The following is a 16,801-nucleotide window of genomic DNA, read 5'->3' as shown; positions in this document are numbered from 1 at the left end:
TCCGTGGTTCATTTTGTGCCCATCTCTAATCTGCATGAATTTAAAGATATTTAAATTCGCTTTAGGGATTTTGCTTCATTAATTCTGAAGACTTCCACAGATTTTTAAATAAGTATTTTAATTTTTTGATATAGGTTCACAATCGACTTGAAGAACTTATAACTGGCTTGCAAACAACAAAAATCCGTTTAGAGGAACAACTAAACCATCAGGTATATTAGATTCTTAAAGGTAAAGCACCAAGTCATTACTGACCCATGGGGGGATGTCGCATCACCAAATTTTCTTGGCAGACTTTTTGTTACAGGGTGGTTTGCCATTGCCTTCCCCAGTCATCTACACTTTACCCCCAGGAAACTGGGTACTTGGAAGGATGAGTAAACCTTGAGTCGGCTACCTGAACCTGGCTTATGCTGGGATTGAACGCAGGTCGTGAGCAGAGGTTGGGCTGCAGTACTGCAGCTTACCACTCTGCACCAGTGTTCTTATTAGATTCTTAGTGTGCTAATAATTTGTCTGTGATTATATACTCTTGCATAATAGAAGTGTGCTGGAGGGAATCCCTAAGACTGTACACTGGAGATGTTTTTGTGTATCTTACCCTGGAATTGTATTGTGAGCGCATTTGTTAGTATTTTGTCATTCTTTTTCACCATTGGGAAAGCCCTTGCATTACTCCGTTTTTGTTACCTGTGCTAAGAAACAAGCTTAATTTGCTGTTTTTTTTTTTTTTTAAAAAAAAGATCTACAACAAGGAGTCTTGGATTCTATTCTTGGTCATATCTTCAAATTCTTTTACTTGGTTTATCTAGCAGTGAGAATGGATATTTGGGGTAGTGGTTTGGTATAGTGGTTAAGAGCGATAAGACTCTGATCTGGAGAACTGGGTTTGATTCCTCACTCCTCTGCTAGAAGCCAGCTGGGTAACCTTGGGTCAGTCACAGCTCTCCGGAGCTCTCTCAGCCCCACCCTCCTCACAGAGTGATTGTTGTGAGGATAATAATAACATACTTTGTTAAGTTGACCTCACAGGCAGTATATAAATCAAATGTTGTTATTATTATTTCTCATGAAGCACTTTGACTAAAATTATGAGCGGCATGTGATATAGGAAACAAGAAGTTAAATCCTAAGTTTTTACAGCATTGTGCTTTTATCATACCTGTATTATAACTTGAAAAGCAGAGACCTACAAAAATGTGTTGTGGTTATCTCATTTCCCCTCTCCCACTATTTCTTTTTTCCCTTCCCTTCCCTTAAAGTCCCTGTAGCCCCTCCCCTTTTACTGCTTCTTTCTCTCCCTCCCACCTACCAGCCAAACATACTTTTGTCTGTTCCTTCTATTTTCAGCTTTCCCTCCTTCCATCTTCCCTTCCTCCTGGCCTGTACCTGGGAAAACCATGGCCCAGTTTGGTGGTGTTGCTTGCTGTGTAGTCCAGTTGGGGGTGTCAAACTTGCAGGATTTGTGGGGGACACCTCATTTTCCCCTGTACCCCCTCCCTACACTTTCCTTTTTCCCTTTTCCTGGGAGCCCCCATATCCTCAACATTCCCTGCTTTCTTTTCTTTTTTTCACCCACCAACCATCCTACTTTTTATCTGTCCCTTATCTTCAGCTATATTTATTATTTACTTCATTTATACCTTGTGTTTCTTCACAATTCAGACCAAAGCAACTTACATCATTCTCTTCTCCTACATTATACTCTTAACAACAATTCTGTAAGGTAGGATAGGTAGAGAGTATGTGACCAGTCTACAGTCACCCAGTGAACTTCCATGGCGTAGTGGTGACCTGAGTCTCCCAGATCCTAGTCTGAAACTCTGACCACAACACCACATTGTCTTTCATGAGATGGCTGTTGTTGAACAGCCAGGCCTGGTTGAGTCATGCAAGTTGCCTGGTTGTTGCTCGTACTGGGCTACCATGAGTCCTTCAAAGGCCAAAACAGCCATGCAAAAGGCCCTGCTCTCTCTCCATGCCTCTCCAGAAACCAATACTTGAAAGGTAGCAGTGATATTGTGGTTGCTTAGGAACAACCAGTGATGCACCTGTTTCTTCAAACTACAGGCTTCTATCATTTGGGAGGTTTTACCACCACCACCCACACACACACACACATTGTTCAGATTTTTTGGCAAACCAGAGCTTTTTTCAGGTTGTAGTAAGATCCTTCTTGTCTGTTCATGGTTCCAGTCTCTGGTTTTTATTTACTTTTTTTATACCCCATGTTTCTCTCCATTGGGGACCCAAGGTGGCTTACATAATTCTCTCTGCCATTTTATCCCTACAACAACCCTGTGAGGTAGGTTAGGCTGAGTGTGTGTAACTGACCCATGGTCACACAGCAAGCTTCCATGGCAATATAGGGATTCAAACCTGGTTTTCCAGGTGCTAGTCCAATACCAGAACCACTACACCAAACTGGCTCTTCACAGAATCCACATATTTGGCCACATTAAGAATTATTGATGATTAGATGGAAAGTGATTATTTTTAAGCAATGTGCCTTCTCCATAGTTTTTTTTTCTTCCATGAACAAAAGCTGTTGATGAAGACAGAACAACCTGGCTTTGTTTAGAAAGCTATGGCTATTGAAGCCTAATCCTTAATCTCTAGGGCAATGGCAGCTTCCTCTGCTCACTCAGAAATATATAAGAAGATACGGCTTACTGTTCAATAATCATTTTATGTATTTACTTTATACCTCACCTTTTTCCCCTATGGGGACTTAAGATGGCTTACATAATTCTCCTGCATATTAGCCTCACAACAACCCTGTGAAGTAGGTTAGGCTAAGTATGTGTGACTGGCCCTGGCTCACCCAGCAAGCTTCCATGGCAGAGCAGGGATTTAAACCTGCTTCTTCCAGATCCTAGTCCAGCATTTTGACCACTACACTATGGTCATGATATTCTTCCACTTGTGGCATAAAAAAGTTCTCATGATATTCTTCCACTTGTGGCATAAAAAAGTTGGTACAACCCACTAATTAAAATGACATTAAAAGTACAAAATGTATTTTCCCTTCTGCTAAAGACCATCTAAACACGGCATATGTTCAGGAACTTACCTTACCACATTCATTGCTGTGCTCCTTAATCATATCCTCTGCCAAAGGCTTGCAGAGTCTTCTCCAATCATATGTATGGAAGTTTCACCTATTGATTTGTCCAAAAATCCCAACCAGAAAAGACAAAAATGGAAAAGGGAGTAAAGGACTCTTTTAAATTTATCTAAATGAGGGAGTGTTTAAATATGATGCACAACAAGTTGGCAATGAATTGAGGTTGCAATAGGTATTGAAAGCAAGGTCTATACATTTTTCTTCCTGTGGAGAAGCAGAATTTGTCTCATAGGGCTGAAAATACACTTGGGAATAGGGCTGCGCACAAGTGGGTAAATTCGATATTCCCGCTTTGGGTTTACCCGAAGCGGGAAACCGATTCAGAATACCCCCAAATCCGAAGCGGCAAGCCGCTTTGGGTTCGGGAATTGCTTCAGTATGCTCCGTGAAGATTCGGAGCATACTGAAGCGAGGGGGGTCTCCCCACCCCCCAGGGAAACCCCTCCACCCCCCACCCAACCCTGGGGAGATCCCTCCAACCCCCACCCACTTACCTGGGTTATCAGCTTGGCGGCGGCAGCAGCACAAGGCTGCGTGGCCTGGAGCCAGCTGGCTCCTCTGCTGTCCGAGCCTACGGGGTGGTGGGGATGGCCAGAGCCGCCTCCTCCGGCCCTTCCTGCCCCTCAAATGGCCGTGGCGTGCCAGCGCCACGGAGGCCACTTGTGGGGCAGGAAGGGCCGGAGGAGGCAGAAAAAGCCCTTCCTGCCCCTCAAATGGCCGCCGCGGCACCAGTACATTACGGCCATTTGAGGAGCAGGAAGGGCCAGAGGAGGCAGCTCCAGCCTTCTCCACCACCCCTCAGGCTCAGGCAGCAGTGGCAGAGGAGCTGGCCTGGAACCACCGCAAGGTAGGTGGCGGGGGAGGTGGGGGGTTAATGTTTAAAGAGCCCCGCTGCTGCTTGCAAGCAGTGGCGGGGCCCTTTAAACAAGCCCCAAAGCTTTCCTAAGCATTTCCGAATGCTTCAGAAAGCTTTGCTTCAGTATTCTGAAGCGGGGCCAGCATGCCCCGCTTCGGGGAATACCGAAGCATTCCGAATCAGGTTGCTTCGGGTAACTTTACCCGAAGCGCACAGCCCTACTTGGAAATCATGTCATATGTTTTTTTGTTATTTTAAAGTTTTATTACAGACAATGCAATAATAAATCCCAATTCCCCTCTCTTTCACTATTTGCAAACTTAATTCCATAATAGAATTAGAGAAAAAGAGGAAGCAAGAGAGGCATTGGAGAGAAAGAAAAAGGGATAGATGGGAAGGGAAGGACAGGTGAAAGCAGAGAATGTAAGTGCCACGAATATTGTCTAGTGTTATAGTGAATACATTTCTAAGAGAGAGAGAGAAAGAAACACAATTATTTCTCACCTGCTTTTGGCCTATTAAAATATTTTCTTTGACTATTGAATGAAGAATATCTTCCACTCGTGTTTCAATTTGTGAAGGCATTTTTGCTTTTCGTTTGTGAAGAACTGGATCTTTAGCTACAAAGTCTGGATTTGGTGTAAAATTAGAGTATTAGATTGGATGGTTAAATTCTGCAGGCAATTCAATTTCTGGATATTTTCACTGAGCTAGACAGGGCATTCTCCCATTCCATTTGCATGTAATAAAAATTAAAATCTCCTATGAGAAGGCCATCAAAGTTATATGGAAAAAGCTGGTTCCATAGAACAGGACTCTGAGGCCTAAACTACATATTCGTATTTCTTCTGTGTTTCCTTTATAATGGCTTTTTAATTTTTTTTTGCAAATTTATCTGCTGTGGATTGCTTTCAAGGAGGCAATGGACATAGAGGGAAGAAAGTTTAACCCTTTCAGAAAAACATGGGTACCTGTAAGATTTCTACAAGAGGCATTCAAGCAGCTTGGTGATGGTTTTTCCAGTGAAAAATGGCACAAAAGGAACGCTTCCCTCATTCGTGAGGTCTTTCCTCCTCCTTGGTAAAGCTGTCTTGGGCAGCTACACTTGCAAAACAAAAGAATATAATTTAAAATAAATATGGAAAAAATTGAACCCTGAAACCCTGTTTGAAGTAGATTTAAATCTCCGTTTAGCTGTGACCATAGTCTGCCCAATTTGGACATAACTGAAAACAATATTTATTATAAACAATGTATATTATAAACATTATAAATGAGGGTCGATATGCTTGCCTTCTAGGTCCAGAAACAAACTGTGCTGTCAGCGACTGCTCAAGATACTCACAACATGTGGGAAGAAGAACTGAGGTCAAGATCGAAACTTGGAGCTCGCCTTTCTGAGCTTGATAGAGAAAGGACTGAGTTAATGGCTGAAGTAAGTCCAGTAAGCACAAAGATAACAAGGAAAGAGTGTAAGCATAGAAGTGATGGGGGGAAAGTAAGCTGCTAGTTTTTTCTCACCAGAATAAAAATTAGACACATCCCATAAAATAAACTTTTGAAATAATTAATTCTCTTCAGGAATCCATGGTACATGTTATATCAGTAGGGTTGCCAGCTCCAGGTTGGGAAATTACAGGAGATTTTGGAGTGCAGTCTGGGGAGGGCTGAGTTTGGGGATAGGAAAGGGACCTTGGCATGGGATTTGTTGCCATAGTAGCCACCCTCCAAGGCAGCAGTTTTCTCAGAGGATCTCTGTACTCTGGAGATAAGTTGTAATTTTGGTAGATCTCCAGGCACCATCTGGAGTTGGCAACCCTATATATCAGCCTTCAGCTAAGTTTAAAAAGTTGCTAACATATAAAAATATTCGTAGCCTCCATACTGATGCATACTGAAATTTTAAATTCCATTTTTATTTAGTATCAAGCCATAGGAATTGCAGTTCAAAATCCCAAATTGTAATACGATTATAACTGTAAAAACACCAAAGGTAATATCTGAGGACCTTTTAAAGATTTTTATCATGATGGGACTTCTGAGTGCAAAGGAACATACAGATAAATCATAGCCATAGTTGTATAACAGCTTTTTACTGCTAGTTCACTTTCACAGATTCTGACCAACAAGACAACAGCTTTCCCCACAAACTGTTTACAACTAAGCTGAGCAGAATTTTGCAGAACATCCATCTTTCTTTTCTTCTCTCTTATTCTCCATTTCCCCCTTTTTAATTTGAGCTTGGCATATTCAGGCTAAAACTTACCTTTTACTTATGAGGACTCAGCTCAAAAATATAAATGAAGTAAATGGTGGTTAAATATAGTTAGATAGCCCTTCTATAAACTTCATATGTTAGCACAGTCTGCAGGCTATTTTCTGTTTAGGCAGTTGCAGCCTTGCAGATTCTGCTGCACGTGTGAACAGGTAGTGAGAGTTTGCCTCCTACCTTTTCCCATGACTCTGCCTCAAGACGAGGAAAAGGACATGGGGGACAGAAGTGAGCTGTGACTCACAAAAGCTCATATCCTACCACAATTTTTGTTAGTCTTATAGGTGCTACTGGATTCTTGCTCTTTCTACTGCTACAGACAGACTAACATAGTATCTAATGAAACAAGCCATTTTGCATACTGAACTAAAGGCACACTAGATTCTGAAAATCATATTGTTACTCTTCAGGAAGCATCTCTTTGAACAAGCAGATTATCTTCTTACAATTTCCTTTCATCATTTCTTCATGTCAGCTAATTTGAAGAGTGGGGCTGGAGGATAATCTTTTTCAGAGTATTTCATGAACGTGGTCAGAGTCTTAATGCCTCTCTCCATCTCAAACCTGAATTATGGGAAGCAAGTGTAGATGTTGCAAAGATTATAAATCCTGGCACATCTTTACCTCAAACCAAATCTGTTTTGAGTGACTGTGTCCCCATCACATTAGATTGAATATAATGTTCTACTATCATAATAATATTCCCAGTACTCAGATTTGGGGTGGGGGGGAAGTATAGCTATTTATCAAATTATCTATATGTTTAATATATCACAAATTAATATCTTCAATACAATGTTAAATTCTTTAAAACATGAAAAATTAAATATTGTATATTTGCAAGTATTTCATTACATTGATCCTTAGCATAATGAATTAATAATGTATTTATTCATTGAGTTCTCTACATCTATGATTATCAGGATGACTTATTAGGAATATCTTGCCAAAAATGACATTTGGCAGGGGGAATTAACCATAATTTAGATTTGATCTTTTGTAAATTTTATAACTTGAACATTTTTAGTTGTAGCTCCCATATAATAAAGTAAGGCACCTCAGAAGAATTAAACTATAAACTGTATAAACTATAAAAATTAAACTATAGAAGTACAGTGTTTGTACTCTTAGGAGCTACTCTGATACTTTTCAGTGATGGTAGTTTGGAAAACATGGACACAACTGGGAATTTTTCATTTTAATTATCTTGCATAATGTGCACAGACTTCCTGTGAGACACTTTCTGCATGTGGAAGGACATACCTTTGCATCCTGTAGGTTGAATCATACAATTCTGTTCCACTAATGCTAGCAGAGGAATATATTATGCCAGCACTAGAGGGAAGCATGGCCATTACAGGAATATAGTGTCTTTACATTGAAGTGGTATGCCAATTTTTGTTTATTTGCATAAAAATTATGTACTTATTCTTATTTATTTATTGAACAGTTTGACAGCGAAAAGAAAAAAGTGAAGAAACTGGCAGAGTTAAAACGATCAGTGGAAATTCGGCTAGGTCAAGAAATGAAGAGAAACAATGAGTTACAAAAAGAATGCAATGGGTAAGTTGTCCAGAAGGTAATAAAAGAATGGACGCCTTGGTTTATTGAACTTCTGCCTGAAATGTATCATTGTTGCTATATTGAAAATGATCATTCACAGATATACAAAAGAGCCTGGATTCTTTCATTTGTTGTATTTTGCTTTCAGTGTTTCTGCATGATCTTGCTCACTTCAGTAAATCAGCTAACAAAATGAACATGCACTTCATTAGTGAACTATTGCATTTCTCGTATTGTGTCAGAATTTACTCTGTTCAAGTTTGTGATAATTTTGAAACTGGGAATTAAGCAAAGAACTCTGAAGCCACTCTACTTTTCAATTCTCATACATCAGAAGTTCTTTTATATTCTCCAGCAAAGGATGTCCTTATGGATGAAGTTAAATATTTCATCATAGAACACTTCCAGAAACTACAGCAAAACTTAATTTTTTCTCATCAGTGTTTCTTTCATTGGATTTCAATAATATTTATCCCACAGAATTAAGAAGCTTTTAAAAACAACTAAAAAGAAACTGAAAGAATATGAGAGTGGAGAGAACTCATCTCAAACGAGCCTTCAAGGAGAAATGAAGACCAGATATACAGAAATAGACAGTGAAGTTGGAAAGCTAAAAACAAAGGTATATTCTATCATTTGCTTCCATACAATTATTTCCTTTTATGAACTGGTTCACACTGTGTAGTTAAAAACCAAGTATGCCTCTCAGGATCAAAAAAATCTGTACAAGGGGACGCACACAGGTTTAAGTTTTATGTTTGTGCAAATGTTTGAGGTGTGCACTATGCAGGAAAGCATATTTTTTAAGTTGGTGGGCTAATCCTTCCCCAGTAATAACAGTGCATACACTGGTATCATAGAGGGGGGTGGGGGGTGGGAATCAAGTGACAGCAAGCAAAAATGGCACACATCAATGGAAGGAGGTGAGTAGGTTGGAAATAGGAATAGGGAGAGGAATGAAAGGATGGGGAGGGATGAGAATGGAGTGTGGCAAGTATGAGGAAAATCAGAAGGGATGCAAAAAAAGGAGCCTGGGGAAAGAAACAGGTGCAGGAGCAGAAGAAGTGGCAAGGGGAGGGAGTGGGTGGTGACACGCTGTGGGGAAGGGAAAAGTTCAGTTGGGCATCTGAGTGACAGGAATATGTAATTAAAAATCTGTAAACTTGGAACTGTTAATTTGTGATGGTTAATCTATAAATCAGATATGAAAAATACAGCAAGCATAGGTTACTAAGGGTCCAAATGACATGGAGGAGACAGGAATGTAGCAAAGGGAAGATGAGTAAGCAGAGCTGAAGCAAGTTTTCATGGGTCTCCCTCCTATATAATGGTGTTTTCTCCACAGTCACTTTACAGCATTTCAGAATGTATTCTGCTTCCCATGTTTTCCAGAGTTCCACATGTGCATGGGAGTCATGGAAGCAGAAAGTATTTTTGTCTATCTTTTCTCCGTTTTTTCCCCTGTGCACATTCTGTGATTTTTTTTAAGCTGCTGCCCAGTCACTGCTGGCACGTGTTATGTCCTTGCAGCATCAAAAACTCCCATTCTGCTTCTTGTGCCTCCCTCTTCCTTTCCTCCAGGAGCTGATTGATCTGTCTACCAGTAACCACTCCCTCACTCCTCAGCTCTCTGAACTTTTCTGCCATTTTTATCAGTAAAACGAGGTAAGGGTTGTTACCTCATTAGTTGATTCTAAAGAGTTCCATGTTTTGAGATCAAGGTCTTGTTTCATTCAGATAGATGAACTTTCTCACCAACTAGAGGTTGAATCGACTAGATGTACTCGGTTAGAATCTACAAATCGTGATCTACGAGAACAGTTGTCTTCTGTGAAGATACTTCACAAGAATCATGAGAAACTGGAGAAAAGCAAACTGCAGCTAGAAGATGAAGTCGCTAATCTCAGACGTCATGTACAGAGTAATACGATAGACTACAACCAAAGAGAACAATACAGGAGAGAAATTGAAGAGCGAGCTCGGCAAGAAATAAGGCAAAAACTGGAAGAAGTTAATTTGTTTTTGCAGGTAATTTCTTGTAATTCTATAGCTAAAATAATTTGTTTATATTTGACTAGTGTCCGGTGATGACTTACCCAGTTAACACTCTGGCTTGGATCACATGGTGAATCTTTGCGAATGGAAGGCATTTCCTTCAGCAGAACAGGACCTTCACCACTCCTGCTGCAGCTCAAAACCTGGGGGAACAGGTGAACCTCAGGAAGACCATGAAGGGAGCATTCGGGTCTGGAGTTGGGGAAGGGGCCTTAATGTAGGATGAATCCCTCGGTCTAATCTTTGTAGTCCTTCTTTGTGTTCCTTGAAATTTGGTTGCAAGGAATGATTCCTGTTTTTTTCCTCTAAGCTAATAATTTAGTATTATATCCTAGACGCAGGCAGCCTCACAAGAAACTGTGGAACAAATGAGAGCTACTAATAATGCTTCCCTGAAAGCTCAGCTAGAACACAGAATTGGAGATCTAGAGTCGGAGTTGGCTAAATTAAAAAACAGTCAGCAAGACAATGCCTTTTATAAAGAGTCTACACATACAGAACTGGAAAGATACAAAGGACTCTATTTAGAAGAGCTGAAAATGAGAAAGGTTTTGGGAAGCAAATTGGATCGGTAAGTCAAAGGCCTTGTGTGTTAAAGCATTACAGTTTTCTTGAGACATTCTTCTGTGCTTCTTTTAATGTGCTACACATTAACGTCAGTTGATACGACATTTAAAAAGAAAACTTCTGACATTGTAATATGAATCATCAGGGAAATCTGATTAGTACAAAGCATACAACAGAGAATGCTATAATGCTAATTGCAGTCATTAGACTGTTTTTCTAATGGCATAGAAACTCCTTTTATCATTGAATTATTCTAGGGGTAGGCAACTTTTTTAGCCTAAATGCTGCATTAAATACAGTGTTTGTGAAGTTGTTGGTGGGCCAGCAAACTAACGGGGGGAGGGGGGAGGATTGTGATGGAAGCTCCATCTGAAGGGGCATGGGGTGGCAGCGGTGAAGTGACAGATTCTGGTTTTCAGACATGCAGAAACTTGCATACACACACAGTATTCTTAATGTGCATCCTTTAAAGATGGTCAGTTAACCAATCAACCTCTGCTGAACTTCTTACAGAGCTAATGAGAAATTATCAGAAACCAATGCCAAGCTCCTTCATGAACATCAGAGAAACAAGTCTTTACTTGCCAGCAACTTTGTAAGTGGAAGCCTTTCGGCAAGTCCTGTCTTGGAAACAATTCAATTTGGAAATCTTAGCAGTAATCTGGCATTAAATAGAACTCTTAGCCTTGGAGGAGGATTTATGAACCCATCTGGAAATGCATTGTCCTCAAAAAACAGAGTGGAGGCTTACTTGGCAAAGGTCAGTAATCATGAATGTCATTCTAATCTGTATTTTTTCTGTAATGCTGTAATCTTGGGTTATGGGATCAGGAATAGCTACTTCATTTCAGCAGACATGCTTTAAGTCCTTGACATTCTTTAACTCTCATCACACTAAGAAAAGAGTTAAATAGAGGAAGGAGAACAAAGTTCTCTTGGAAGACGAGTAAGTAACATGATTACTGGAAGTGTTACAAGTTCCACTACCATGTGATGTTTCTTGCTTATCTCAAGGGCACCACAGCCTAGTGTTCATTTTAAAGGCACGCTTTATCCCTATTATTGAAAATAAGGTTTTATTTGCACTTACAAAGAATCTTCATACAATTAGGCTCTTGAGTTAATTTGAGCAACACTGAAAACATTGACTTCTTCAATAGCGTATTATCCCCATACAGTCACATTAATTGTGGATAAATTCAGCCACATTTAAACAATGAACATATCTTTGGAAATATATTGAGGTGGATCCTATCTCTATCCTATCACTCCACTGAGCAAAGTTTGAAGCTTTTCTCCAGCCTAAGGAGCCTTCCTCCAACTGAAGTGGCTCTTCTGCCCGAGGAAGATTGCTGGATCCAACCTGTTGTGTATACGTCTAGAGTATTCATAGGAATTATGACACTGAAAATTTTTACAGAAGACATAATATGCTGTTTCTGAAAAGCAATTTGCGTGAGTAAAACCTTGAAAAGAACTTCACCCGTTCCTAAAGAGAAATTATTTCATAGGAGTTATTCTTTTATTAGTCCCCAAAATTTCTGATTGTTCTTTTGGAAAATAAAAAAAGTCTTCAGTGAGGAACAGTGGGAAAATTCAGGGCCTTCCCACTTCTACTATATCGCTTAATTTTTATTTCCCCAAAGTATGTTTCATCAGGAGCCATTGCACAGTTTAGATAGGAGAGTGATGCAAATATGTTAAGTTTGCCTTTAGGTACTAGGAGGTGTCTAGAGGTATTGTTAATCCTTTAAGTACAAGGTACTTTTGAATAGACTTCTTGGATTTTGAAGAGCACTTCAGAGCAATTGTTTGGGCTCATGCAGAGTTCTAATATGGGGTGCAGGTTCAGGCAAGAGTTAAAGAAGCTGGAGAATTATTGGTTAACGTCATGACAAGAAAAGTGAGGTTGAAGGAAGGTGAAAAGCAGAAAGTAAGATCTTTTGAAAATGTGGACTGCATACATATTGTTGAAATGACAGCATGGTCCAATGCAAGTTAGTGGGTTGGATCCATACTAAATTTTCCTTCCACAGAACATAACTTTCTTTTCTCTGCCTTCCCACTGCAATCCTCTGATGTCCACAAACTGCTATTCACAGGGGATAGGAGACCCTAAGGAATGACATCAGGAGGATCGGAAGGGGGAATCAGTGGGATTAGCCACTCTCCAACCCAGTATTTCTTGTTTAGTAGCAAGCACCACCTAACACCTTACTATATCTAGTGAATGCTGTATAATTTGTATTTGATTGATTTGAGAAGTTTTTTGTCATCAGCAGTTCATAGTCGCGTCTTCTGTGCAGTCCCATATGGAAACACTGCATGCACAGGCCAGCCAAGGATGTTCCAAAGTTTATAGAGACACAAGATGCACGTCTAGCCTCTTTGTGCACTTTTCCCTCAGGCACAGCTATAAAAGGCAGGGCAAGCAGCTCCCTCACTCAGTTCTTCTTTCATGGCTGCTGAAGAAGGACATGTCTTCTCTTCCCAACTTGGTTCCATCACTTTAGATGTGAATTAGGACCATCGATTCCATGGCATTGAAGGCCCTCTTCAAGAAGTGTTCACATGGGACGAAGTTGGTCTAATCAGATGGGCACAACAAGTGCCTTCTTCATCTGGGCCATGACATCTTGCAGTGTGGTCTGCAAACAATTTACACCCAACACGTGCCATAAAAGGATGTCACAATTTGAAGTGGCTCTTTGGAAGTCAGCCCTGAAAGACTCTACCGACTCTGATCATAATGCCTCAGATAATGGACCACAACACCCAGGACAGACCTTCTTGGTTCCCCCAGCATGTTCAGCGCCTATCACCATTCAGAAGGACCAGTCGATTCCAGTTGCATCTTTGTCAGTTCCACCACAGTACCTGTCAGAGCCATGTACAAAAAAGGCCAAACTCAAGTCAAAGCATGCTGATAAGCAATTGACTTATAAGTCGCAGAAGAGGAAAAAACCCTTTTCTTCAGCTTTGACCACTTCAGTTGCATGAAGTCTGCCCAGGGTTCTGATAACTCCATTCTGCTTCAGCATTCTGCTTTGGTTCCATCCCTTTCAGAGGGTGAGATTCCTGAAGTCATAGAATTGTCTACAGTCATGTTTCTATTGCCGCCATGACCAATACGGTCTGAAGAAAGACAGAGGGGTTCCTCAGGTTTACCTAAGAATGACAATCTCTTCGAACTGGCTCCTCACCATAGATACCATTGGTTCCATTATTCTCTGTATGGTTCCCTGTACCTTTACTGTGCTTATGGATTTGAAGGTTCGCTGGGCATGTAGCTGCCCCCTCACTACTTCTTCCATGATGAATACCCTTATGTTTCAGTTCACTTAGAATCAAGGGGTAAAACTAAACCTACATCAGTTCTGACCACGGTTTCAGAAGACAACACTGTCCCGGAACCGGTGTTGAATCACATTATGCAGTCTGACAACAATTCCAATGTGAGCTTAGATCTTGCATCAGAACCTTCTCCACGAGAATTTTTTACTGAGGATTCTGTTGTATCCCTGAGTGAGGATCTCCACTTGTATACCCAGCAGTTAGACCGAATGGTGAGATTTCTGGATATTGAGGTGACCTGCTCAGCTCTGACTTCTTTGGATCCAGTCTTCAAGGTCCAGCACTCGGAAGCAGCCAGACCAGTGGAATTTCCTATCATGCAAAGCACGTTTGATGTGACCAAACGTGTCATCCAGATCAGCCTTGACTCCATTGATGTCAAAAAGGCTGGCTAATATGTATAAAACCAAACAAGAAGGATCAGGTTTTCTGTTTACTCACCCTCCTGCCAATTCTTTTGTTACCAAGACCCTCCAAGACAAGTGCCTCCAAAAAAGCACTGACCATTCAGCTCCGATTGAAAAGGAGGGCAGAAAGGTTTATGTTTCTGCAGCCTTAACCTTTAGAATTGGTAATTATGAGGCCATCATGGTCTGCTATCAGCTTTTCTTATAGGAAAAGATAGGCTCATACTTAAGCCTAATCCCTGATGATACGCAAAGGCTTGCAAAAAAATTTTTAAAGAGATGCTCTAAAGCTCTCCAAACAACAAATTAATACGGCCAGACATATTGGAAATTGCTCAAGAGCTATGGCCTCCGCAGTTGTAATACGTAGCCATGCATGGCTCAGAAGCACAGCCCTAGCCCCTCACCATGAAGGTAGAAGACCTTCCTTTTGAAGGTGCAGACCTATTATCATCCACGATGGACGAGGCACTAAAAAAGATTAATGACAATAAGGTGACAGCAAGGTGATTGGGTATCACACTTCTCGACTCAAATCCTTTTAGACAGAGATTTCCCCTAAGAGTCTTCTTCCTCAGCATCTGTTCAGCCTTGGAGGAGAGGTTGTGTATAGACAACCAAAGCCAAATCAAAGGACGTTTCCCTATCCCCAAGGAATCAGTTTGGGTCTGATAAGAAAGGCTTTTGATGCCAAACGCTTTTGTACCGTGTCAGTCAACCACTCACTTCATTTACAGGCTTGAGAATCGATCACCCAGGAGTCAAGTGTGGTCCAGTCAACCAAGGCTACTGCCCGGAGTTCAAGAGAACTCCGCCCAACATTCGCCCCCTCTCCCCAACCCTTCTCCTCCTCCTGCCTTACTCTAGAGGAAGTGCAGTCATTGTTGAAGAAACATGTCATAGAACCAGTTCCATCCATTTGTACCGACGGGGTGTTTTCCCAGTATTTTATTGTGAACAAAAAGTCGGGAGCTCCCACCCCATTTTAGACCTCCGTTCTCTAATCAAGTTTATAGTTTTCAAAAGGTTTTGAATGTTGTCATTAAAAGTCATTTTACCCTGTTAAAAAGTCAAGTTTGGTTCGTTACTGTCGATTTAAAAGACACATATTTTCATGTTCCAATAAATGTTCATTACAAAAAGTCCCTTTGCTTTCAGTGTGGCTCCAAGAACAACCAATACAAGATTCTTTCTTTAGGCCTCTCCTCTGCCCCTAATATCTTACAAAAATCATGGCAGTAGTAGTAAGCCACCTCAGAGAAAAAGGGTGTACCATTTTTCCCTGTTTCAATTATTGGCCTCTAGTGGGCCAGACCAGAGAATCCCTGTCGTGGCCAGACCAGAGAATCCCTGTCTCTGGTTCTTACCATCCTCTACCAGCTAGACCTGGAGGTCAATGTGGAGAAGTCATCCATGGTTCCCTGACAAAAGGTGATGTTTGTAGGGGCAGTCTTAGACTCTTCATTAGCCCTTGCCTTCCCTACCCTGGAAAGGATAGGGAAATTTCTCATTACGCTGAACAAGGTCCTTTCATACAGACACCAAAGTACAAAACAAATTCAAAGACTGTTAGGTTTTATGGCCTCTCTGACTCTGATAGTTCCATTCACCAGGCTGAAGCTTCGTCCCCTGCAGAACTGGTTCATCAGAGTGTTCCACTCACACTGTCGGAACATGTGCAAGCAGTTCTCTATCCAAAGACTCAACCACAGGTCCCTAAAGTGGTGGAACAACACACAGAACCCTATTAGTAGGGACCCTCTTGGGCTCCTCCCCAGTTCATATCTCATTCTACACAGATGCCTCTCTGTCGGGATGGGGGGATTATTCTGGGACCACCCAGGTAAAGAGAGTATGGTCCCCTCAAGAGTTGTCTATGCACATCAACCTCCTTTTCTTCTCTCCCATACACCTGTTGGCCTCCGGTGTTTGTTGAAATCTTTTTCTCAATATTGTATTATGGGGAAATTGGAAATCAATCAACCTCATCAAGCTCAGAGCAATAAGGTATGCTGTGAAGGCTCAGGTTTGCCTAGTGGAAGGCAAGAATGTTCAGATATGCACAGATAATACAACCACCATGCATCACTTTGAATAGACCCGGGGTGGGGGGAGAATGACAGGTAGCTAGGTGGACTTTAATGGAGAAATTAACCAAATCTTGATCCTTTAGCTGAACCAAGATTTGGCTAATTTCTCCATTAAAGTCCACCTGCCAGCCATTTCAGCCTACCATGATGGATAATCTCTCTTTGCCCAGCCGCAGTGCAAGTCCTTCCACATAGGTCTAGCAAACCTATGTCCTCCAGCATCCAGGCTGATTCCCCAGCGGAGTCTGTCCTTGGTTCTTGCTTCACTCAGGCATAAACCTGAGCACCTAACTACCTGCTCCCTTAAGTTTCTGACAGCTAAAACAGCCTTACAGATGGCTATAACCTCAGCTAGGAGGGTAATTGCAAGCCCTGAGATATGACCTTCCTGAAGTGTCTTTTCCATTAAAGGGCTTCATGCTCACCTCCTAAGTTAGCTCTCTAATCTCCCATGTAGCACTGCACAGAAGACACGATGATGTAAACAGGGTTGCACTTACCTGTAACTGT

At 41.2% G+C, this 16,801-nt stretch overlaps 1 protein-coding gene across 1 annotated transcript in view; it reads left to right on the top strand.

The window, feature by feature from the left end:
* LOC129335671 (ankyrin repeat domain-containing protein 26-like) overlaps positions 1-16,801 on the top strand; it is a 91,800-nt gene that overhangs the window by 66,213 nt on the left and 8,786 nt on the right. The window contains exons 27-33 of the mRNA XM_054988416.1: positions 135-212; positions 5,284-5,418; positions 7,706-7,818; positions 8,299-8,440; positions 9,556-9,846; positions 10,209-10,444; positions 10,954-11,200. Coding sequence (XP_054844391.1) covers positions 135-212; positions 5,284-5,418; positions 7,706-7,818; positions 8,299-8,440; positions 9,556-9,846; positions 10,209-10,444; positions 10,954-11,200 — 1,242 coding nt within the window. The remainder of the gene's footprint in view (positions 1-134; positions 213-5,283; positions 5,419-7,705; positions 7,819-8,298; positions 8,441-9,555; positions 9,847-10,208; positions 10,445-10,953; positions 11,201-16,801) is intronic.

This window comes from Eublepharis macularius, chromosome 9 (genome assembly GCF_028583425.1).
Source record: "Eublepharis macularius isolate TG4126 chromosome 9, MPM_Emac_v1.0, whole genome shotgun sequence".
Lineage (NCBI taxonomy): Eukaryota > Metazoa > Chordata > Lepidosauria > Squamata > Eublepharidae > Eublepharis > Eublepharis macularius.
This window is presented reverse-complemented; position numbering and strand designations above follow the sequence as displayed.